The 26,333-nt window shown below is 44.6% G+C and overlaps 1 protein-coding gene across 1 annotated transcript; it reads left to right on the top strand.

The window, feature by feature from the left end:
* The first annotated feature begins 7,584 nt into the window (after positions 1-7,584).
* On the top strand, positions 7,585-17,463 carry LOC115197758 (proline-rich transmembrane protein 4). The gene is made up of 3 exons (XM_029759562.1): positions 7,585-7,708; positions 10,733-11,758; positions 15,299-17,463. The coding sequence occupies exons 2-3, from the start codon at positions 10,861-10,863 to the stop codon at positions 17,461-17,463; spliced, it is 3,063 nt and encodes a 1,020-aa protein (XP_029615422.1). The 5' UTR covers positions 7,585-7,708; positions 10,733-10,860.
* The last annotated feature ends 8,870 nt before the right edge of the window (positions 17,464-26,333 follow it).

Here is a 26,333-nt window from a genome sequence, read left to right as displayed (position 1 = left end):
ACAGTCAAACTCCACTTAGATTGCTTGTAAAAAAGATTATATATACTTTTGTACTTTTTGAACTATAACCGTTTTACATTTGTATTAAAGCTCCATAGACTAAAGGCAAAACATTTATTTGCCACTGCTCTTGATCCGTTTCAGCTACAAACACCAACCCAAATGTGCAGACTGTCTCAACTTAGATGGCATCAACACAGCTTTTTGCTGCCATTCATAATTCATGAACTTTAGAGCTTGTTGTATCCCCATTCATTTCAATGGCGGAATGCAGGCTTCAACATTCTAAACTGAAATCACAGCCCAAAAACTTTAAGATTTATAAGGGCACAAGGCAAGACCCAAATGCAGACACAGGAGGCAGATGGTCAGACAGGTGGGCTCAGAGTCAGGACAGGCAAGGGTCAAAACCAGGAGGGCGAGAAAAGAGAGACTGGGAAAGCAGGAACTGAAAAACAGAAACGCTGGTTGACTTGACAAACAAGACAAACTGGCACAGAGAGACATGAAACAGGGATAAATACACCAGGGAAAATAAGCGACACCTGGAGGGCGTGGAGATAAGCACAAGGACAGGTGAAACAGATCAGCCCCCCCCCCCTCCTCTAGGGGCACCACCTGGCGTCCTACCTGGGCGCATACCTGGTTGACCGGGGTATCGGCGGTGGAAGTCTGCGATGAGGGCTGTATCCAGAATGTCTCTAGTGGGAACCCAGCACCTCTCCTCCGGGCCATAACCTTCCCAGTCAACCAGGTACTGGAAACCCCTGCCCCATGGTCGAACACCCAGGAGGCATTTTACCGTGTATGCCGGATGGCCATCGATGACATGGAGAGGAGGGGTGGGCCTGGAGACAGATGACAAAGGGCTGTGAGACACGGGCTTAATCCTAGACACATGGAAAGTGGGGTGAATACGGAGGGTACGGGGTAACAAGAGACAGACAGCAGTGGAACTAAGGACTCTAGAGATGGGAAAAAGGACCAATGAAATGGGGGGGACAGTTTGCGGGACTCCACCCGAAGGGGCAGGTCCCGTGTGGAAAGCCATACCCTCTGCCCAATGCGGTAGTGGGGAGCTGGAGTCCGGCGGCAATCCTTTCGTTGATGATACCTGGAGTTGGTCTTGAGAAGTGCCACCCGAGTTCTTCTCCAGGTACGTCGACAGTGGCAGACGAACATCTGGGCCGAGGGTACGTTGACTTCATGCTCTTGTTCTGGGAAGATCGGAGGCCGATACCCCATGGAGCACTCCAAAGGGGAGAGTCGCATGGCTGAACAGGGAAGGGTCTTCCGGGCATACTCCACCCAGACCAGTTACCGGTTCCAGGTAGTGGGGTTGGTTGAGACTAGGCATTGTAGGGTGGTTTCCAGGTCCTGGTTAGCTCGTTCCGACTGGCTGTTGGATTGGGGATGGAATCCGGAGGATAGGCTGGCCGACAACCAAATAAAAGTGCAGAATGCCTTCCAGAACTGAGACAAGACCTGAGGACCCTGGTCAGAGACAATGTCCACCGGGAGTCCATGGATCCGGAAGACGTGCTGCACCATGAGCTGGGCCGTCTCCTTGACAGAGGGTTGTTTGGGGAGAGGGTTGAAAATGGGCAGCTTTGGAGAACCGATCCACTACTGTCAGAATGACGGTGTTGCCATCACATACCACATTCCACAAACCAGAAATTGCTGTTCTGCTCCTTCCAGCCAGTGCCTCCACTTTTCCAGCACCATCTTGACCACCAGAGGTTCTCGGTTGCCTACATCGTAGTTCCTTACTGCCGGATTAAGACAATGGGATAGGAAGACACAGGGATGGGGCTTTTGGTCCTGGGCAGATCGCTGGGACAGGAAGGCCCCCACTCCAACATCAGAGGCATCGACCTCTACCACAAATTGATGAGACGGGTCCGGATGGACGAGGATGGGCGCTGTGGTGAACTGATGCTTCAGGTCCACAAAGGCTCTGTCAACAGCTGGAGACCATGTGAACAGTACTTTGGGAGAGGTGAGTGCAGAGAGGAGGGCTGCCAGCGTGCTGTAGCCCCGAATGAAACGGCGGTAGAAGTTAGCGAACCCCAGGAAACGTTGTAACTGCACCCTGGACTTAGGTTGAGTCCAATCTACCACTACTTTCACCTTTTCAGGATCCATTTGGACATTTCCATCAGCGATGACATATCCCGGAAAGGAGATTGTAGAGCGGTGGGACTCACACTTTCAGCTTTCACAAACAACTGGTTCTCCAGTAGGCGCTGAAGGACCAGGATGTCGTCAAGGTAGACGAACACAAAACAATTTCACATGTCCCGGAGCACATTGTTTACCAGGGCCTGGAAGACAGTGGTGGCATTGGTGAGTCCAAACAGCATGACCTGGTACTCACAATGTCCGCCGGCTGTGTTAAATGCTGTATTCCACTCATCTCCTTCGCGTATCCGAACCAGGTGGTAGGCATTCCGAAGGTATAGCTTGGGGAAAAAATGGTGGCCCCCTGGAGAAGTTCGAAAGCCGAGGAGAGGAGTGGTAGGCGGTAACGATTCTTGATCGTTATATCATTAAGACTTCGGTAGTCAATGCACGGACGCATGGTATTGTCCTTCTCCAAAGAAAAACCCTGCGCTGGTAGGAGATGCAGATGGATGGATGCCTCCAGTAGCCAGAGACTCCTCTATGAATTCCTCCATGGCCTTGGTCTCCTGCCCGGATTGAGAATATAGCTGACCACGAGGTGGTGTGGTGCCGGGGAGGAGATCAATGGCACAATCATAAGGACTGTGTGGGGAAGAGAAGTAGCACGTGCCTTACTGAATACCTCCAGGAGGTCATGGTACTCAGTGGGAACGGCAGAGACATCCGAGGCTTTGCTTACGCACTGAGGAGGATGTCTCGGGGACGGCTGTGCCGCTTTAAGGCAGTGAGAATGACAAAACTGGCTCCAACCCAGGATGGAGCTCGTGGTCCAGTCAATAACAGGGTTGTGTTTTTGGAGCCAAGAAAATCCCAGAACAGGAACATGGGGTGAATTGATGAGGAGGAACTGTATGTTCTCACTGTGGTTTCCCGAAACCTGTGTCTGAACGGGCACTGTGCTATCGGTGACTGATCCAATTGAACGGCCGTCCAATGCCCTTGAATCCATGGGGACAGAGAGAGGTTAAGTGGGAATACCTAATTCAGAAACCATGGTAGCATCCATAAAACTTTCATCAGCCCCAGAGTCAATGAGCATCCAGAGAGACTTAGACTGGTCTCCCCACAGCAGAATCACAAAAAAAAGGTGTACATGTGATGGGAATTAGGGAACTCCCAGTCTGGCTCACCAGAGTACTTGTACCCACTAGAGAAAAGGAATTCTTGACCGGGCAGGTGGCTATATAATGTCCCGCACCCCCACAGTACAGACAACAGTTAGAACTCAGCCTACGTGAGCGTTCCCCATCCGATAATCTAGCTCTTCCCAGTTGCATGGGCTGTGGAGTATCCAACTCATCCGTCACCGATGATTCTCGAGGCTCTCCTCGGAAATACACACTTCGGGGATTTCTGGATTCCTTAGGGCATGCGCCAGCATCAACAGATGAACGAGTGTTCCCGAGGCCCGACCTCCTCTCACACCGGCATTCTCGTAGGCGCCCATCAATCCTAATCAAAAGGGCGATGAGGGAATCGAGGTCCAGTGGCATTTCCCGAGTTGCGAGCTCATCCTTTATCCCCTCCGACAGTCCGTGGAGGAAGGTGTCGAACAGAGCCTCCGGATTCAAGGAACTCTCGGCAGCCAATGTGCGAAAATCTACTGCCTAGTCTGCCACACTACTGGAGTTCTGATGTACCTGCAGTAGTTTGAGCCGCCTCCCTCCTGAGCATCGGAGAATCGAAAACCTTCCTCACCTCTGCCATAAATTCCTCCAGGCTATGGCACACTGCGGATTGCTGCTCCCACACAGCCGTTGCCCAGGAGAGCGCCCTTCCAGACATTAGCATGATTAAATACTTCGACCGGTCCGATGGGAACAAAGAGGGCTGGAACTCGAAAATGAGGAAGCACTGGGAAAGGAATGCCCGGCAGGTACCAGGATCACCTGCATAACGCTCTGGAGGAGGTAAGCAGGGTTCTCGGGGAGCCGGGGTAGGTTGAACCAATCCACAACTAGTAGAAATGTTACTGGGTGGTTGGGAGGTCTTAGATGTGACGTGCTGCCTATGAGCTACTTCACGGAATTGCTCCATTATGACCTTAAACCCTTGGTCGTGGCGTTGCGTCAGGGAACGAAGCCCTTCCAAAAGGTCCCGAAGTAGCTCCTCATGCCTCCCAATGGTGGCTCCCTGCAGGGAGACAGCGTGACGGAGCTGGTCCAAGTCTGCTGGGTCTGTCATGGTCAGTTCGTACTATAAGGGCACAAGACGAGACCCAAATGCAGACACAGGAGGCAGATGGTCAGGCAGGCGGGCTCAGAGTCAGGACAGGCAAGGGTCAAAACCAGGAGGGCGAGAGAAGAGAGACTGGGAAAGCAGGAGCTGAGAAACAAAAATGCTGGTTGACTTGACAAACAAGACGAACTGGCACAGAGAGACAGGAAACACAGGGATAAATACACCAGGGAAAATAAGCGACACCTGAAGGGGGTAGAGACAAGCACAAGGACAGGTGAAACAGATCAGTGCGTGACGAGATTGTTCAAACTAAAGCATTTTGAGAGCGTAAACACATTCTATGGCTTATGATGCTATAGTACCCACTATAATAATTCCACACCTACAAACCATCCCAGAATAGGTCACTATATTATAACTAGCCCGTAGCCTAAGAAAACCCTATTACTACTGCTACTACTACTACTACTACTACCATTACAACTGCCATCACTACCACTACTACTACTATTTCACAACCATAAATACTTCAAAACTAGCAAGCACCCAAATTTACTTCAGAAAATGACTTTTTTCTAGTTCTTTGTTACGTTTTTATCCTCGATCATTTTAAACGTGTTGTTTTCGTGTAACAGTGTAGGTTCCGTCCAGCTCTTCGCCCCAACCCGGGCTCGAACCAGGGACCCTTGCACACATCAACAACTGACACCCCACGAAGCATTGTTACCCATCGCGCCACAAAAGCCACGGCCCTTGCAACGCAAGGGGAAACCCTACTTCAAGTCTCAGAGCGAGTGACGTCACTGATTGAAATACTATTAGCGCGCACCACCGCTAACTAACTAGCCATTTCACATCGGTTACATTCGCATAGTTGAAACAGCCATTTGTTTCAAGAGTATTTTTATTAATTCATTTGGCTGCTACAGTGCGCTTTGCAGCAGAGGGCACAATCCTCGGTATCAGGTATGATCTGAATTGTAGTATCTCTTGTGCATGCAAATGGATTTCTGCCTTTATGACACACACACACATGCACACACACACTGCCCCACTGTTTGGACAAGTCATCCCCTGTCAAACCTGACTCAGCAGCCATACAGGCAGACAATGTGTGTGTGTCTGCGTACGTGCGTGTGCGTACGTGGTGTGTGTGCGTGTAGCTGTGTATGTGAGTGTGTTTTTGTGTTCCCGAGTGTCGGTGTTCCTGTGCAAGCCTGTGTGTGTATGTCATCCTGTGTTTAAGTGTGTGTAGGGGGTTTGTATAGCCAGTGTGAGGCGTGCCCAATACTGGTTTGCCATGCCCAACGCTGAGATCATGTGTTTGGTCAGTCATTGTTCCACTCCGGACCCCTTTAGTTCTGGCTGGTTGGTGCCTTCCTGTGCGGTCATCACACCGGGTGTCAGTCGGCTCTGGTGTGGCTCTGCTAACCCCCTACAGCACATTTGGCCACCTGTTGTCGGAAACCGGAAGACTTGTGTTGAGTCTCGGCGCTTTAGCTCAGTGGACTAACAGTTTAAATGTGGTACAGAACACCCCTGGTTGAATGCCCGGTTAGTATTTTACCCCAGCTAACTATCCTATACTCTGTGACCCTTCACCTCCAGGTTGACCTACTGTGAGCAGGTCCTAGTGACTGTTATTCATCCATCATTGATCAATTATTGGTCCTCTCTCTGGTTATGGATCAATGATTCTGCTGATCCACAGGGACAGATAATGCTGAGACCAAACTCTATCTCATTTTACACTGGCCTTTCAGAAAAAAAAACATGATTTCACATTTGGAAAATCACATGATTTCACGAGAAATTTCCCATGTGAAATGAAGTGAAAACATGTGTTTTTGGAACACTTCACATGTGATCACGTCTTCACATTTGTAGTTTCATGTTATCACATGTTGCTTTACATGTTGTGACATTAACTTCACATAAGATCACATGAAACCATCTGTCTGTCTGACCGTCTGTCTGCCTGTCTTATATTTCCCTGGGGTAAGTAGGGGAGGGACAGAGTGCTCTACTGTATCTACTACAGCCAGGGATAAATAAGAGCTTCATTTATCATAAACCTGCCTGATAGTCTGACCAACAGACACGAGGGACGGAGGAGATATTGATGCTGAAGATGATCCATTCTTCATTGCTCTAAATCCAATGGATATTTGGTCAGTACTAATGTAAGTTCAAGATACTGGAATACTGTATACCAAAGCATGTTTGTTATGTATGATATTGAATAGACAGAGGCTAGATGTATTGGTTCATGTCCTGTGAATGCACTGCTGTAATCAATTATGCTCACCCATAATCCAACCCCCAGTCAGTCGTAAACTAGCAGAGCTGATCTATAATATAGATACAGCACAATGACCCATATGTGGAGTCCTATTCCACTCTGGACAGTACCCGAGTGCAGACTGAAGATGTACACAGATTAACAAGGTACAGTATGTGGATCAGTGTCTATTTTAAAGTATACAGAGAGGAATTAAATGAGGACAGGAGCCTGGACTTTACCCCGCAGGGAGATAAAGTACTATATCTATCAGAGTCTGATGACATCAACATGTTGAGTAGGAGAGAGATATTGGGAATAAAGACAGAGCGAGAAGTGGGTATGTATATAAAACATGAGAGAGAGAGATGGTGTGATAACAGAAGGAAGATGCCAAACTAACACCAATGCAAAATCACAAGTTGTGTATTCTTAGCTCACAAAGAAGTTCCAAATTCCTTGTGATGTTTGTTCTATAATTTGTGATGTACTGGCTTCATTCTCACACTGACTATTGCTTTTATGTTAATCATGACAGAGAGGGTTGGTTTCAACTCCAGCTGCAAATTACATCCAATACACCATATTGATCTGATAGTTAATTCTATGCACAATACCACCCTCCTGTTAACGATTCGTTCTTACAGGCATATTTATCTGCAGTGTGTGTGTGCGCCAACCCTTTTTGTGCCCCACTGGCTCCCATCCCATAATACGACCAGACCGCACTGATGAATTATTTGCCCAGTGAGGTGTATCCTCGGGAACCATGCATTCCTGACACACATCATAGAGAGAGAGACACACACACCCTTGAACGAGGGAGGGAGGGGTAGAAAGAAGGAGCATACTGAGTGTGTGAGTGATACTGAGAAGAGGAGCAGAGTGAACCTGCAACTCAGTCTAACACACACACACAGACAGACGGAGGGATCTTTACAGCAGCAACGGAAGCAGCAGGAGCGTGGTGTGGGACAGAGGGGGATGTTGTCTGGCTGAGCTGGGACCTGTCCTCTTCCTCTCCTGTCTGTCTGATGGAGAGCAGAGGGACGCAGCACAGTGAGTACTACAGGCTGTGTGTGTGTGTGTGTGTGTGTGTGTGTGTGTGTGTGTGTGTGTGTGTGTGTGTGTGTGTGTGTGTGTGTGTGTGTGTGTGTGTGTGTGTGCATCCAGAAGATATAGATTGAGGTAGGGTTTAGGGAGTTGTGAAGGGCTAAGGAAGAGAGACAATGATTGAAAGGAAGTTGGTGTTGCTGTGTACCCAGCTAGCACATAACGTTCTGAGAACCATATATTTCTTAGCACTTGGTGAAGGCGGGGTTGACCTATGGTTATTCTGCATACAACATTCCCACGATGTTCTTGGAATGGTGCAGGATAGTTGCTTGGCTTTGGAACATTTGTCAGGACATTTAAGGAACTTGACAAAATAACGTTATTTTCTTGGTATTTCATTACTTTAACAGAACATTTCCTAAAAGTTCAAACATGGTTACATTTAATATATTTTTTTGTCATGTTCTAGGATTGTTCTCCTAATGGTTTGACATTGAGAATTTTCTCAATTAGTTCAGAGAATGTGAAGAAACAACGTTCTCCTGTTGGAATTTCAATACTTCAGCAAAACGTTTCCAACAGATTTCCTCATGATTCTATTTTAAGTAATGTTCCAACTTTTTTTTAACAACGTTAAGAAACAATGTTCTTCAGGTTTCCTTGTGGTTCTATTTCAGTGGTTCTTAACCTGGGTTCGATCGAACCCCAGGGGTTCGGTGAGTCAGTCTCAGGGGTTCGGCGGAGGTCAAGACACACACCCGACTCATATGATTCGTGATGACACGCCCCGCTTGGCCATCATTGGCTGCAGGTGATCACGCAACATCGCTTGGCCTATCTGTGCTGCAGGGAATTTGGCGCGCTCAGTAGTCGAATTGTGACTGTCGTGATGGTACGTCGTGTGATTTCTTTCTTAATATTTTAATCCCTTCATACTAACTATGTCGAGCAAAAAAAGAAAGTGGTCGGACGAATATGTACAATATGGATTCACATGTATAACGGAACGTGATGAGAGTCAGCGTCCTAACTGCATGATTTGCAATGCCAAGTTGAGCAATTCTAGTCTAGCACCGGCAAAACTAAGAGAACACTTCATTAAGCTGCATGGAGATGGACAATACAAGAACACAACGCTCGCTGATTTCAAGGTGAAGAGAGCCAGATTCGATGAAAAGGCTACTATTTTAGCGTACATGGCTGATATCTTCGCAGCTCTCAATCATCTCAATCAACAGATGCAGGGCGGTGGAGTCAACATCATCGAAGCGGAAGAAAACCTGAAGGCTTTTCAAAAAATGCTACCGTTATGGAAACGACGAACAGAGAACGATAACTTCGCAAACTTTCCCCTGCTGGACGACTGTGTAAGTAAGATCGAAGATGTATCTGGAATCGGAGACATTTCTGTACCCGCGGAACTGAAGCAAGCAATTGCCACGCACTTAGATGAGCTTGCAAAGTCTCTCGACGGATACTTCCCTACAAGAGAGTCATATCCAGCATGGGTGAGACAGCCGTTCACGTTTAGTGTTGAGACAACAGATGTCAATGATGAATACCTCGATGAAATCATTGAAATTCAGCAGAGCCAGGTTCAACGGCAACTCTTCAGAACAACAACGCTCTCAACGTTTTGGTGTCAACAAATGGTAACGTACCCTGTTATTGCTAAGAAAGCTCTGGAGATTTTCATACCGTTTGTTACAACATATCTTTGCAAGCAATCCTTTTCGAGGATGCTGGACATAAAAACGAAGAAAAGGAACAGACTTTGTTGCGAAAATGACATGAGAGTGGCACTTGCCAAGGTGAAGCCGCGCATTTCTGAACTGGTCTCTGAAAGGCAACAGCAGAAGTCACACTGATTTGCAGTAAATATTCATTATTATGTTTTTGTTTTTGTGTGAAAATCATGTTTTAATGGTTTTGTTCTTTGAACACTGATGTTGATGCACGGTTCATTTTGTGCACCAGTAAAATATATACCTATGTTTTGAATTTTATTTTTCCAATTAAGAAGGGTTCGGTGAATGCGCATATGAAACTGGTGGGGGTCAGTACCTCCAACAAGGTTAAGAACCACTGTTCTATTTAAAGTCATGTTCTCAGAACATTAAGAAAACGTTCCATTAAAACGACAAGAAAACATTAGTAACGTTCAAATAACTTTTTAAATATTATATTGAAAATCCTATACATTCTGTCCTCTGCATCAACAAAACTCTCTCTAGCCTATATCTTGTTAAGTGTGTTCAGGTGTGTTGGTCGAGCCCACTAATTGGCCACACCCGATTTTAATGAGTGCTTGTTTCCTTTGAAATGGGGTCTGTTTGAATAGACCAAAATGAACAGCTTTGTATGAGTTAAAGAAAATACTATCTCCATCCTGGTGGTGCAATGGACTAATTCCATGGATAGAGAACAGAAGATCATAGGTTCAAATCTCACTGATGCTGTGCCACACATTATTAATGCCGAAGCAAATTAATTTCCATGTGTCCTATCTGTGCCTGGAGTTCAAAACCGTTAACCTAAGCTAGCAGTCCTATTGAAAAATTCAGTGAATGTTTTATGGAAGTTATAAAAAAAAACTCTAAATAACCTCTAATTTCTGTTCTCAGAACAATAACAAAACCTCACAGGAAAACTTTCAGGAACCCATAGTAAAATGTTCTCAGAACCTCCCGGTAACCTAAAAATGTACGTTCCCAGAACAAGTTTAAAAAACGTTCAGTTTTACCGGTCAGGAAACGTATGACTTCGTTCCCAGAACCAATGGGAAACCAAAGACATAGGTTCCCACAACTTCCAAGGAACCAAATGTGCTAGCTGGGTGTGTAGGAATATATATGGTGACTGCTGTGCTACTTCCTGAGAGCATTGGCAGAGAGAGGCATGGAAAAATCTAACGGGGTATGCGTGCATACATTGAAGGGTATGTTTTTTTCTAGTGGAGGAGGAGAGGGACATGGCTCCAGTTTTTTGTATGCTGACTTTGAGGTGTGTGTTGTCTGTGTTCTGCAGGTGAGCTGATACTAAGGTGTGTGGGATCGAGGTGAAAGAGGAGTTCGCTGGGAATCATGTGATTGGACAGCGATGTTTACCTGCATCATGTGACTTCACAGAGAAGATTATACTATAGAGTCTCCATTATGGCTGTTGTGATGTGTATCTCTCTCCTCCTCTTCCTGCTCCTCCTCTTCCTCTCCCTCACTCCTCTCCTCCATCTGCATGCCTTCCCCCTGGCCACAGAGGCACCACCTCACCCACACACAGACACACAGACAGATGTACAGGTTTCACACAGCCCTTTAGGGGCCTCCTGGGCTCTGGTAGGCCTCAACGCTGGAGCCAGAATGGCCGACTCTCTGGGTTGGTTTCCAGAGCTGAGGGGCTCCATACTGGAACCTGAGGAAACTGAGAAACAGGACTACACAGACGAGTTTCAAGGAACTATCGGTGAATACCATGATTTGCTGGAAAGCCCTGAGCAGTCACCTAAAACTGTCCCCAGACAAACAGGGCTGGAGACAATCAGATTCACAGAGGCAGACAGTGTCACTGCATGGACGGAAATGAAACCTCCAACTGGGACCTTATTTAGGAATGGACTACCAGACAGGATCCAGGATGGAGATCCTGAAAACGAGCTAAAAGAGATCAACACCAGGGGGAAGGCTGGATCCCCACTAACTCCTTCACAGGATGGACAAACTCCTCTGATACATCTGTCACTCCCACAGAATGGAGATAGTATTGGTAGACCAACACCCATCCTTCTCTTTCGCTCTGACTATACAGAGACCCCAGGCTTTAATCCACTCACTAGGCCTACTTTACCAACCCCAGTGACAGCACAGCTAGGCTCCACTACTGACCCGGACCAAGACCAACCCATAGCCTTGGCCACAGACAAAGGGTTGCTATCTCTGGACCAACCAGCCACCCCACAAAGAGACATGATGGAAGGACATATCGTGATGGAGACTGGAGACTTTTCAGAATTGGAGGACTACACAGAAAACCTCACAGATACAGGAACAGACACAGGTAAGACGAACTTCTCAAATCCAACCCCATTCCCGTCTTATGTCCGCTTTTACAATACCCTCAGGATGTTAGTAAGAAAGAATAGGATATTGATCAGAAATAATTGTCCTATTTTTCTATTTTGTGTAACACTGGTGGTGAATTAACTGATTTACTGTGGATTTACTGTTATATATTTTCCCTTCATGACATCCTACCTCTGATGTCAGGAAATGTGTATTTTATGTTTACATGCCTCTGTAGCAGTACATAGTAGTAGTAGTATGTTTTCTGTTGAAGTGTGTGTTGGAAAGCGATGGGACTTGTCTGCTCTGTGTCTTCTCTGTGCCACAGTGTGTGTGTGTGTGTGTGTGTGTGTGTGTGTGTGTGTGTGTGTGTGTGTGTGTGTGTGTGTGTGTGTGTGTGTGTGTGTGTGTGTGTGTGTGATATGTATTCTGCTAGCAAACACGGTTGTTTTATATTCACTGGGCAGTTTACTCCACGCCTCATCTCCCACTCCTTCAATCCCCGTTCTCTTCTCCCCTCTCTCAATCCCCCCTTCATCTCCCATTCATCTCTACCACTCCCTCTCTCTCCTCTGTCCTGTCTTCTTAAACAGCTAAACTGAGGGAGACTGTGAATTAATTCCATGTGAATAACAGTAAATTAGATGAATGGCAAAACATAGCTGGACTGGTAGTTGTGGGACATCCCGGAGTTGCCTCTTCACTGTTGACGTTGAGACTGGTGTTTTGCGGGTACTATTTATTGAAGCTGCCAGTTGAGGACTTGTGAGGTGTCTGTTTCTCAAACTAGACACTCTAATGTACTTGTCCTCTTGCTCAGTTGTGCACCAGGCCTCCCACTCCTTTTTCTATTCTGGTTAGAACCAGTTTGCGCTGTTCTGTGAAGGGAGTAGTACACAGCGTTGTATGAGATCAGATACTCAACTAGTCTAAAGAAGGACAGTTTTATTGCTTCTTTAATCAGAACAACAGTTTCTAGCTGTGCTATCATAATTGCAAAAGGGTTTTCTAATGATCAATTAGCCTTTTAAAATGATAAACTGGGATTAGCTAACACAACGTGCCTTTGGAACACAGGAGTGATGGTTGCTGATAATGGTCTGTACGCCTATGTAGATATTCCATAAAAAATCTGCCGTTTCCAGCTACAATAGTCATATACAACATTAACAATGTCCACCTTGTATTTCTGATCAATTTGATGTTATTTTAATTTAATGGACAGATAATGTGCTTTTCTTTCAAAAACAAGGACATTTCTAAGTGACCACAAACTTTTGAACAGTAGTAAGTGTATATATATATATATGTGTGTGTGTGCGTATGTATATACAGTTGAAGTCGGAAGTTTACATACACTGAACCAAATACATTTAAACTCAGTTTTTTACAATTCCCGACATTTAATCCTAGTAAGAATTCCCTGTTTTAGGTCAGTTAGGATCACCACTTTATTTTAAGAATGTAAAATGTCAGAATAATAGTAGAGAGAAAGATTTATTTCAGCTTCTATTTCTTTCATCACATTCCCAGTGGGTCAGAAGTTTACATACACTCAATTAGTATTTGGTAGCATTGCCTTCAAATTGTTTAACTTGGGTCAAACATTTCAGGTAGCCTTCCACAAGCTTCCCACAGTAAGTTGGGTGAATTTTGGCCCATTCCTCCTGACAGAGCTGGTGTAACTGAGTCAGGTTTGTAGGCCTCCTTGCTCGCACATGCTTTTTCAGTTCTGCCCACAAATTTTCTATAGGATTGAGGTCAGGGCTTTGTAATGGCCACTCCAATACCTTGACTTTGTTGTCCTTAAGCCATTTTGCCACAACTTTGGAAGTATGCTTGGGGTCACTGTCCATTTGGAAGACCCCTTTGCGACCAAGCTTTAACTTCCTGACTGATGTCTTGAGATGTTGCTTCAATATATCCACATCATTTTCCTTTCATGATGCCATCTATTTTGTGAAGGGCACCAGTTCCTCCTGCAGCAAAGCATCTCCACAACGTGATGCTGCCACCCCCGTGCTTCATGGTTGGGATGGTGATCGTCGGCTTGCAAGCCTCCCTCTTTTTCCTCCAAACATGACGATGGTCATTATGGCCAAACAGTTCTATTTTTGTTTCATCAGACCAGAGGACATTTCTCCAGAAAGTACGATCTTTGTCCCTATGTGCAGTTGCAAACTGTAGTCTGGCTTTTTTTATGGTGGTTTTGGAGCAGTGGTTTCTTTCTTGCTGAGCGGCCTTTCAGGTTATGTCGATATAGGACTCGTTTTACTGTGGATATAGATACTTTTGTCCTTTTCTGTTGTTTTGGGATTGATTCACACTTTTCGCACCAAAGTACGTTTATCTCTATCTCCTTCCTGAGCGGTATGACGGCTGCATGGTCCCATGGTGTTTATACTTGCGTACTGTTGTTTGTACAGATGAACATGGTACCTTCAGGCATTTGGAAATTGCTCCCAATGATGAACCAGACTTGTGGAGGTCATTGTGGAGGTCTACATTTTTTTTGGAGGTCTTGGCTTATTTCTTTTGATTTTCCCATGATGTCAAGTGAAGAGGCACTGAGTTTGAAGGTAGGCCTTGAAATACATCCACAGGTACACCTCCAATTGACTCAAATTTAGTTAATTAGCCTATCAGAAGCTTCTAAAGTGATGACATCATTTTCTGGAATTTTCCAAGCTGTTTAAAGGCACAGTTAACTAGTGTATGTAAACTTCTGACCCACTGGAATTGTGATACAGTGAATTATAAGTGAAATAATCTGTAAGCAATTGTTGGAAAAATTACTTGTGTCGTGCACAAAGTAGATGTCCTAACCGACTTGCCAAAACTATAGTTTGTTAACAAGAAATTTGTGGAGTGGTTAAAAAACAAGTTTTAATGAGTGTATTTAAGTGTATGTAAACTTACGACTTCAACTGTATGTTGGGTATAGTGTGTATATTTGTGTTGTATTGTACAGGGCGCATTTGGAAATGAGACCTAAATCTCAACATGTCTGCCCTGTTAAAATAAAGATAAAACAAACACACGCACACATGCATGTGAAGAGGAGGGACCAGAGGTCTTGTCGCAGAGCTCCTATCCCTGTACTGTATTTACTGTATTTCTCTATGAAGAGGCAGTAGGCAGGCACATAGGGAATAGAAGTGTCTACATTATTCAGATGGTATGTAATCATAGGGGACAGACATATGGAATGTGTATGTGCACCTACAATACTATGTTATAAATTATGTAATGTTAGTGAGTGTGCCAGTTTCTGCGATTTATAAATAGTTCACAAATGAGAACAGCAATGGGGTCAATACTACCTAATCTGCCCCCCCCCCCCGTCTCTCTCTCCCCTGGCTCTCTCTCTCTCTCTCTGACCCAGTTAGAGATTCCCAGTTACAAGCATGTACTTTTGCAATAGATTACACCACACTCGCTGATGTTTCACCCTATGAAACGCCTCAGATCTGGGGATAGGAGCAAGGAGTTGATTTGGGCATCAGTTTCAACCATCTTTGTTTCTGTTTTACAGGTGTGTCTCCAGAGGAGGTGTGGCCTAAGTCAGCCACCAATGAGACACCTATCCTCGACTGCAGCCTGGAGACCAAGGCCACACCCTGCAACACAAATCTATCCTGGAGCCCTGTTTACCCTGATGACATCATCTCAAATAAATCCCAGCGCCCCATTCTGTCTCTAACACCTCCTCTCTTTGTGCCTCTGTATTCTGATTGGAACTCAGCTCTGGCCACCTGGGGCTTTGCCTGGGAGGTCCACATCTACGGTCTGGGATCTGTGTTCGCTGCATTAGGTCTGATATCTGTACTCTGCCTGTTAGGCCTGCCCCTGCGCTGCCCCCCGGGAAGCCCCTACTTCACCCTGCTGCATCTGTTCCTCCTGGCCACTGGAGGCACTAGAGCATTCACTCTGCTGTATGATGCTTATAGTCACCAGGACCGCCTGTCTGCTCTGGGCTCTCTCCTACTTTCTGAGCTACCCTTACCCTGCCTCACCTCTGCCTTCTCCCTCTCCTTCCTCCTCCTCTCCCTCCGCTCTCGCATGCACCTCTCCCTCCCTTTCTCCCTCTCTCTCTCTCTCCCTCTCTCAGCTCTGCCCCGGCCCTGTCTCTTGTTCTCCCTCTCCCTGTTGCACTTTGGGGCCTCCCTGGGCTCCATAACTCTCTTCCATGTCTTCCCCAGCCTCCCTGTCCTCCTCCTACTCCCCCAGGGAGTGTTCATCCTCCTCTGCCTCCTCCTCTCCTGCTCCTTCCTCCTCTTCTACTGCTTTGTACGACAAGACACCAAGCATGTCCAACGGCTGAGTGATGGTGAGGGAGAGGTAACAGGTTCCCCGGTGTTGGTGGAGCGGCCGTCCCGCTGCCCATTCGCTGAGGCTGGGGAGTGGAGCAAGGCGGCAGGGGCTGGGGTGGGAGGGTCTCTGTGCCTGTTAAGCTGTGGGGGGCTCCAGCTGTATGGGATGTTACATGCAATGGGGTTTGGAGGGGTGAGTGCTGGGGCGGGGTTTCAGCCCTGGCCTTGGTGGGGCTACCAGCTGGGCTGCAGGCTCTGTGAGGTGGGGGTGTGTCTGTCCTTGTCAATCATCGGCACTCATCCCCTCCTCTTCTGTTGCTCCAACTCTAACTCCTGCCCCTGGACTAAACCCAACTGCAACCCCCGTCCGGGGTCCTGGGTACAGCTGCCCTGTGGCTCACCCTCAGGAGGGCCTAGCCACCCCCTTCCCCTCTCCCCAGCCCTCCCCCCTCACTACCCCTGGTCCCTGGGGCAGGAAGAGAAGCTGGTGGTGTGTGATGTCATCAGTAAGTGCAAGTCCGAAGCGTTCCCCCTTTATACACTAATGGACCCCCCCTCAAACGGACTCAACCTGCATCCTAACCCTAACACCCACCCTGGCCAGACCAGAACCTCCAGACACCCCCACCTCCCTGAACCTCCCAGCCCACCATGGATGCCTCAAGCTGGGGTTGCATCCCAGGGCTCTTCCCAGGCTAGTCTAGTTCTGGACACTGACTCCACAATGTACCTGCGCCCCCCCTCTCCAATCGACCTGTCCCGGAGCATAGACCAGGCCCTGTACAACGAAACCCTGTTCCCCCACAGTCTCTTCAGTCATCCTAGGCTACTCCATGTATCCTCCAGCCTCTCCCTGAACTCCCCTGGCTCCCACCTCAGCCAGAGTGCCTCACAACCTGGACACAACTCAGCCGACAGCTCCCTCTACCGGACCTCTTCCTGTAGGGATGTGGATATGTCTCCTACACGGCCACCCCAGCCTGAGTGCATCCTCCCAGGCCACGGCGATCCCATATCTCCCCCTGAGCGCTGGTGGAGAGGTAGTAACTCCAGCTGCATGTGCCAGGAATCCCTGAGTGGGTCTTCCCAGGGTCTGTTCTCCAGCCCGGGGGCAGGAGGGGTGCATTCGCATCCCCACTCCAAGAGAGGGCAGCTCCATTCCCAGAGCAGTCTGCCCAGGACGCTTCCCAACCTCACCCACCACAGACGCTACCGCACCCTCAGCTCCACCTCGCAGGACAGCCAGGGGGAGGGGCGGCTGGCGGGCAGAGAGGACCTGAGTGAAAGCAGGTTGCTGGAACGGGATCTGGCCGTACAAGCGGAGTTCGTCAACGTGTGCCGACAGATCGATGCTTTTAGTGTGTGTAGTGACACTATTGACCTGTAGGTAGATACTACTGGGTTTGAACCATGAGTCATCTATGCGTCACAAGACACTGTTAGTCTGCCGAGCTAAACCAAGATATTTATCTGTTATGTAAGGACATAAGGATATGATGTAAAATGCACAGAGATTATATATTGACCTCTAGAGCGATCTAAGGACTTAACTGATAAGCTAAAGTTTGTGTTTGAGTGGTTAACATTGAGCTCAATTAGCTCTTTCACTGCTACATCAGACGTGTTTGGAGGAATTACTATTAATTACAGTTTTCTGGGATTCTACATGTAGAAAATAGACATAAGTTAGACTAAATTAGAACTAAATAAAGAGATAAAGTTCTGGTTGATTAGTTCTAAGTGTACAGTTATAGAGTTACAATATGTGCTAAATGAAACAACTTTCTGAGCCAACCAATGTAGAGTAGATTAGAACACTAATGTCAGTGTAGTGTTGACGAAAGCCATAGAAATGTGCAAGATCACTTCATGCTTTAGTGGCACTTACTGGGGGAGAGTGAACATAGTGTAACAGATGCTGTCATACTGTACATTATAGCTGTTTTTTTTATTAAAACATTTGTTCTTATAACGCATTTATAACTGGTGCCCTACCACAAGCGTATCTGTTTAAGTCGCAACAGCAATGTCAACCAGGAGTTGTGTTAGAGTGTCCAAGTGCCAAATGTAGCTATGGAACCAAAACCAAATCAATCAGAGAGATCTAACAACGTTTTTCAGACAGGAACAAATCTAATTGAAAACCAGCTCATTCTCTGATATTCACACTGACTTCAAACCTTTTTTCTACAAAGAGTATATGTGGCATACTGTATTAAAGGCTGTGTAAAATGTTTATTTGTAAACACAATATACATGGAAAACATTTATACTGTATGGCATGTATCATAGACAGGGTATGATAAACAAATATTAAGTTTATGATGTTTGAAAACACAAGTCATTAATTGTAGTGTATGAACATACAACAGACACTATAGATAATACTGTAGACTTTTAGGGATTCTCCGACTCTATACATTGTCATGAGCTACAGGCCATATCACATGGAGTTGTTTCAGTTGAACTTACAGTACGAGTCAAAGGTTTGGACACACCTACTCATTCAAGGGTTTTTCTTTATTTTTACTAATTTCTACATTGTAGAATAATAGTGAAGACATGAAAACTATGAATTAACATATATGGAATAATGTAGTAACCAAAAAAGTATTAAACAAATTAAAATATATTTTAGATTCTTCAAAGTAGCCACCCTTTCCCTTGATGACAGCTTTGCCCACTCTTGGCATTCTCCCAGCCAGTTTCACCTGGAATATTTTTTCAACAGTCTTGAAGGAGTTCCCACATATGCTGAGCACTTGTTAGCTGCTTTTCCTTCACTCTGCCGTCCAACTCATCCCAAACCATCTCAATTGGATTGAGGTTGGGTGATTTTGGAGGCCAGGTCATCTAATGCAGTACTCCATCACTCTCCGTCTTGGTCAAATAGCCCTTACCCAGCCTGGAGGTGTGTTGGGTCATTGTCCTGTTGAAAAACAAATAATAGTTCACTAAGTGCAAACCAGATGGGACGGCGTATCGCTGCAGACTGCTGTGGTAGCCATGCTGGTTAAGTGTGCCTTGAATTCTAAATAAATCACAGACAGTGTCACCAGCAAAGCGCCCCCAGACCATCACACCTCCTCCTCCATGCTTAACGGTGGGAACCACACATGGGGAGATCATCCATTCACCTACTCTGTGTCTAACAAAGACATGGCGGTTGGAACCAAAAATCTCAAATTTGGACTCATCAGACCAAAGGACAGAATTCCACTGCTTGTGTTTCTTCGCCCAAACAAGTCTCTTCTTATTATTGGTGTCCTTTTAACAGTTGATGTTGAGATGTGTCTGTTACTTGACCTCTGTGAAGCATTTATTTGGGCTGAATTTCTGAGGCTGGTACCTAATGAACTTATCCTCCGCAGCAGAGGTAACACTGGGTTTTCCTTTCCTGTGGCGGTCCTCATGAGAGCCAGTTTCATCATAGCGCTTGATGTTTTTTGCGACTGCACTTGAAGAAACTTTCAAAGTTTTTGAAATTTACCAGATTGACTGACCTTCATGTCGTTTCTCTTTGATAATTTGAGCTGTTCTTGCCATAAAAGACTTGGTCTTTTACCAAATAGGGCTATCTTCTGTATACCACCCCGAGCTTGTCACAACACAACTGATTGGCTCAAACGCATTAAGAAGGAAAGACATTCCACAAATGTACTTTTAACAAGGCACACCTGTTAATTGAAATGCATTCCAGGTGACTACTTCATGAAGCTGGTTGAGTGAATGCCAAGAGGGTGCAAAGCTGTCATCTGGGAAAAGGGTGGCTAACACGTTTTTTGGTTATTTCATAGTTATTTCATAGTTTTGATGTCTTCACTATTATTCTACAATGAAAGAAAAACCCTTGAATGAGTAGGTGTGTACAAACTTTTTACTGGTACTGTAGGTGTTGAACATTCAACATAGTTTGGAGTTTTTTTCAGTAGTCAGCAGCAATAGTTAAAATAGTAATGAATTCAATGTCTGTTCATCTAGCTACCACAGATGTAAATCTGTAGTGTAAGCCTTGAGTGTGGTTTATGTTGCTATTAAACAGGTTAGGCTTGGGATAAGAATTACAAATGGAGTGAGGAGAAAAGGGGTGAAATAAGGAGAAAGAGAAAAGGGGAGAAAGGGAGAAAAGGAACGAGCAAGGGAGCAAGCATAACAAAGACCAAATTGTCCTCTGTTGGTGTGGAAAAAAGACGCTGTTGCAATGTTAGTGATGACGTTATGGGCAGCAACTGATGAAATGATGTGATATAATGTCATTAATCAGCTCATTAATCATGATAGGCCTACACAACATACATACACCAAATAAGGAGATCAGTAGATTAGTCAACTTCTTTATTCTGGTTTATGCAACAGCATGGTACAGCTTGAGTGAATTAAAAGCCAGAGATTGAGATCACCAGGATAGAACAAAATAAATAACACTAATAAAACATCTGATCAGCTTTTGTGCAACTTTCAGCACCCAAGGTTCACTTCACACAAAGGTTAACGCAACAGACAGAGTGGTTCTGTCGTTGCTGGTGGTTGACTAACAACTGATAGTGGTCTACTGTTATAAACTAGCTGCAGGTCTTCTACAGGAAGAAGATTTATGAAATGGAAGATGGATAAACAACATTTCTTCACTCACTGCCACCAGGTACAGATGTAGAATCTTCATTTGAGCCAGTTTGCTACAGCAGGAAAATAATCCTGCATCAACAGAAATTTTGAATTATTATGTGGATCACTGGAGGTTGGTGTGGTAATGGCTGGAGCGGAATAGGTGTGGAATGGTATCAAATACATCAGACATGGTTTCCATGTGTTTGATGCCATTCATCCCCTCAGCAGCCTCCACTGATGTGGATTATAATTAAAATTTACATTTTTGTAGGGGTTGATACATTTTTTGTTGAGGCAAATCAAGTCTGACATTTTAAACTGGAAATTACAAACTTTAGAAGCCTTTTTCAAACTCAAATACACTACAAGCTTGCATTTCCTGCTGTGTAAGAACAATGTCAACAACAAAAGAGTGATCAAATTAAGATCCTACATCTGTAGTAGTAGTACATTCAGCATGGTTAACAAGATAATTATAGAAAGACATCAAGGGATGGTTTCCAGGACACACACTCTACATTGAGCATGCTTAAGTCCATGGCTAGGCTTAGTCTGTGTTCAGGAAACCAGCCCTAGGTATTTTACACGGTATACAGTATTATATTGTGGCCTACATATATATTCCTTTTCTCAAATCCACTCAAGTACTACAGTATATATTTACAAATACATCATATTATTAACAGTCTACTGATAAACTAAAGACTAGGCCAAAGTCACTGTACAATTATGCTGTCATCAGAAAACACATCACAAAACTTTACACACAGACAAAACAGTATTTGGCTATCTACTTTCTATCTGTTTTGTTTGATTCCAAACTGATAAGAATCCAGTGAGAACCTGATTACAGCAATATCCACAGTGTAGACCAGTGAAGTAGTCAACACACTAAACCTCGAGTCAGAGTCGAGTCCAAAGTCCCTAGTGTTAAAGTCCTAGTTCTTTATACTTGAGTCAAGAGTCCCTTGGTAGTGCTAAAGCTGTGGTCCAACCATTTTAAAATCTAAATTCTGTTACATTGTTGCACATTGTAAGGATATCTACATATTACAGCACTCTAACATTTGCTGTTGTAGCTACTATGTTAAATCATGCAACAAAGAGATTTTCTGACAACAAAGTCACTACTGATCGAGTCCAAGTCCGAGTGCTCACTGGTCGAGTCCGAGTCGAGTCATAAGTCATGACAATCGTGACTCGAGTCCAAGTCAAGTCCGAGTCCTGGGACCTTATTTATCAATATTGCTTAGAAATTATTATAAAATACTACTTACGAAGGGAATTCAGAATGTTTAATAAGCTAGGCGTATGTCGCACGTCACTAATTCACAGGAGAGGCATTTTAACAAAAACATTTTTTATCAAAATGTGTTTTTTAGCAGAAATGCCTTCTGGAACATGTGAACTTTCATGTGCCTAGCTACAAACCAAACGGAAAAGACATGCTGCTGTGAAGTGTTCATCCATGTACAAGTCTAGCTACATTTTCAGATATTATACATTTCTAATTTTGTCAGAAAGTCGTTTTCATTGCAAGTTAAAGCATACTGTTAGTTAGCTAGATCACTAGCTAACATTACGTGTATGATCTGTGTAGTAATATTATTAGGATCTCAGAAATCCATTTGCATTGCTAGTTGTAGCCTAATGTTAGCTAGCTAGCTTTGAACCTAGTTTGTTTGCTTTAGCTACCTGCAGATTCATACTCTAGCATTTTATGCATAGTGGCAAGCTATGGCAATCCATTTGTACTGTAGCTATGGGTTGGGAATATAGTTAATTGTTTAGCTCGGTAGCTACATGTCTAAACAAGACTCCACTTCGCAAGAGAATGATTACTAGACCCATCAAGTTAGCCAGGTGTGTCTGAGGTTGATTATGGCCATTTATTGTATTTCAGGAACATGTGTACATGTATAGACAATAGTGACCCGTACAAATAACTAGATGTGGTTGGGGGTGGTTGTAGCATTTCTTTCACATGACCCATCAATGTAGACAAGTGTCTGGGTAAGCATCATCTAATTATAAATAGTTTTTATCTGGCCACTTTCAAAGTCAGAAAATAGGATATAGGCCAAAGAGTAGATAAAGTGGATTTTTACCTTTAGGTTTTCCTTATTGTAAAGAGATGGGTGGGGCTAAGAGGGTGTGAATGATGCGGAATAGGTGTAGACAAAGAGCTCTCCAGTAGGTGTACCATGTACAAAAACATTCAAGGGCCCTTTCCTCAAAAGTGGGGTTACAAGTTTATCAACTTTCAAAGCAGAATTACTTTCCCATTGTTCCTCAACTGCAGTGTATGGCTGATGTACCCTTTTGTAGCTCTGAGTCTCTACTTTATTCCAATTTAAAAGTAAAAATAAAAATGTCATGTTGCTACTAGAACCGAATCAAGCCGGTGGGTCACATATGGTCAAAATAATGTCTTTAAAGCCTGTGGGGAATATACAACGCAGTACCATGAAATATAACCTACAACGGGCAAACAAAAAAAGCTACGAAAAAAAATTACTTTTCCGAGACTGAAATAGAGGTGCCTAGTGTCAGAGATTGAGTACAAACAAAATGTTTTACTTTGCTCACTCAGTTGTGGTTACCTGTACAAATTAAAACATAGCTACAAAGAGAGGACCATTAGGACAATTCAAGTCGCTTTAGCAATGGTAAATATACTTAAAATGAGTAGCTAGACAACTCACTAAAATGCCATCCATCCTCAACAGCACCCTCCTGTAGGCATATACAGTGCCTTGCAAAAGTATTCATCCCCCTTGGCGTTTTTCCTATTTTGTTGCATTACAACCTGTAATTTAAATGGATATTTATTTGGGTTTAATGTAATGGACATACACAAAATAGTTTAAATAGGTGAAGGAAATGGAAAAAATTACTTGTTTAAAAAAAGTCAACAACAACAAAAAAATACGGAAAAGTGGTGCGTGCCAATGTATTCAGCTCTTTGCTATGAAGCCCCTAAACAAGATCTGGTGCAACCAATTACTTTCGGGAGTCACATAATTAGTTAAATAAAGTCCACCTGTGTGCAATCTAAATGTCACATGATCTGTCACATGATCTCAGTATATATACACCTGTTCTGAATGGCCCCAGAGTCAGCAACACCACGAAGCAAGGGGCACCTCCAAGCAAGCGGCACGGAGCTCTCCAAACAGGTCAGGGACAAAGTTGTGGAGAAGTACAGATCAGGGTTGGGTTGTAAAAAAATATCAGAAACTTTGAACATCCCACGGAGCACCATTAAATCCATTATTTAAAAATGTAAAGAATATGGCACCACAACAAACCTGCCAAGAGAGGGCCGCCCACCAAGAAATACGGACCAGGCAAGGCGGGCATTAATCAGAGAGGCAACAAAGAGACAAAGAGAGAAAGATAACTCTTAAGGAGCTGCAAAGCTCCACAGCGGAGATTGGAGTATCTGTCCATAGGACCACTTTAAGCCATACAATCCACAGAGCTGGGCTTTACAGAAGTGTAGCCAGAAAAAAGCCATTGCTTAAAGAAAAAAATAAGCAAACACGTTTGGTGTTCGCCAAAAGGTATGTGGGAGACTCCCCAAACATATGGAAGAAGGTACTGTGGACAGATGAGACTAAAATTGAGCTTTTTAGACATAAAGGAAAACACTATTTCTGGCGCAAACCCAACACCTCTCATCACCCTGAGAACACCATCCCCACAGTGAAGCATGGGGGTATCAGCATCATGCTGTGGGGATGTTTTTCATCGGCAGGGACTGGGAAACTGGTCAGAATTTAAGAAATGATGGATGGCACTAAATACTGGGAAATTCTTGAGAGAAACCTGTTTCAGTCTTCCAGAGATTTGAGACTGGGACAGCGGTTCACCTTCCAACAGGACAATGACCCTAGGCATACTACTAAAGCAACACTCAAATGGTTTAAGGGGAAACATTTAAATGTCTTGGAATGGCCTAGTCAAAGCCCAGACCTCAATCCAATTGAGAATCTGTGGTATGACTATTAGATTGCTGAACACCAGAGGAACCCATCCAACTTGGAGGAGCTGAAGCAGTTATGCCTTGAAGAACGGGCAAAATCCCAGTGGCTAGATGTGCCAAGCTTATAGAGACATACCCCAAGAGACTTGCAGCTGTAATTGCTGCAAAAGGTGGCTTTTCAAAGTATTGACTTTGGGGGGGATGAAAAGTTATGCATGCTCAAGTTCTGTTTGTTTCACAATAAAAAATATTTTGCATCTTCAAAGTGGTAGGCATGTTGTGTAAATCAAATGATGCCATCCCCTAAAAAAACAATTTTAATTCCAGCTTGTAAGGCAACACAATAGGAAAAATGCCAAGGGGGGTGAATACTTTCGCAAGCAACTGTGCCATTGCCGTTCTGCAGAATGAACGTGTCGTGCTTTCCACATGGCCACCCTGCCACCACATTCAACAACTTATTTTGCGTATTATTTTATTATCACCCGCAGATGAGTGGAAGCCTTTTCTGTTCACACGCTGGCTGAGGCGGCATAGTTTAACTCGTTTTGGGATGGTTCTTTTATGGCGATGTAGGTGCCATCCATTGCTCCGTTCATTGTTGGGAATGCTGATGGGCAAAGAAACCCCTATTGACTTCAACCTGTTGTGCGATGGTGTATGGACATTTTATGTAACTGGTCGTTTTGCTGATGACTGCATCCAAAACATAGGCTCATCAAGGGCTGTGAGATGCTGATCGGCAAGCTCACACTGAAAAGTTCCCGTTGGCAAAAACCAGAGGGTGGATAGCACTTGCATGTGCACCGGAATAGCATGTGTGTGTGCCTTTCTAAAGCAGGTCTTAAATAAAAATCCAATAAGATTGGTTTTGGGAAACGATATCTGATGAGCCAATCTGTACTTTCTGCAAAAAAGTCCCACCGATCTCTAAAAACGCACTCTGCGAAATGCAGCGTGCCGAAAGAGCAAGCTCAGCTGTCTCTCGTTCGATTTCCCATCTGTCTTTTATAGTATTTCACCTGCGCCTCTAATTTAACAAATGACTGTAGCCTACTTTATATGAATTATTATCATAACAGATGCTCTGACATGGTCCAATTATACAGTACCAGTCAAAAGTTTGGACACACCTACTCATTCAAGGGTTTTTCTTTATTTTGACTATTTTCTACATTGTAGAATAATAGTGAAGACATCAAAACTATGAAATAACACATATGGAATCACATAGCAACCCAAAAAGTGTTAAACAAATCGAAATACATTTTATATTTTATATTCTTCAAAGTAGCCACCCTTTGCACTGATGACAGCTTTGCACACTCTTGGCATTCTCTCAACCAGCATCATGAGGAATGCTTTTCCACCACTCTTGAAGGAGTTTCCACATATGCTGAGCACTTGTTGGCTGCTTTTCCTTCACTTTGCTGTCCAACTCATCCCAAACCATCTCAATTTGTTTGAGGTTGGTGATTGTGGAGGCCAGGTCATCTGATGCAGCACTCCATCACTCTCCTTGGTCTAATAGCCTGTACACAGCCTGGAGGTGTGCTTTGGGTCATTGTCCTAAGTCCAAACCAGATGGGATGGCGTATCATTGCAGAATGTGGTAGCCATATTGGTAAAAAAAAATCTGTGTAACCACCCCCACACCTCCT

This window comes from Salmo trutta, chromosome 7 (genome assembly GCF_901001165.1).
Source record: "Salmo trutta chromosome 7, fSalTru1.1, whole genome shotgun sequence".
Classification (NCBI taxonomy): Eukaryota; Metazoa; Chordata; class Actinopteri; order Salmoniformes; family Salmonidae; genus Salmo; species Salmo trutta.
This window is presented reverse-complemented; position numbering and strand designations above follow the sequence as displayed.

Coding starts and splice junctions, on each gene's coding strand:
- LOC115197758 (XM_029759562.1), top strand. CDS start 10,861: ATGGCTGTTGTGATGTGTATCTCTCTCCTCCTCTTCCTGCTCCTCCTC. Junction 11,759..15,298: donor AGATACAGGAACAGACACAG/GTAAGACGAACT, acceptor TCTGTTTTACAG/GTGTGTCTCCAGAGGAGGTG.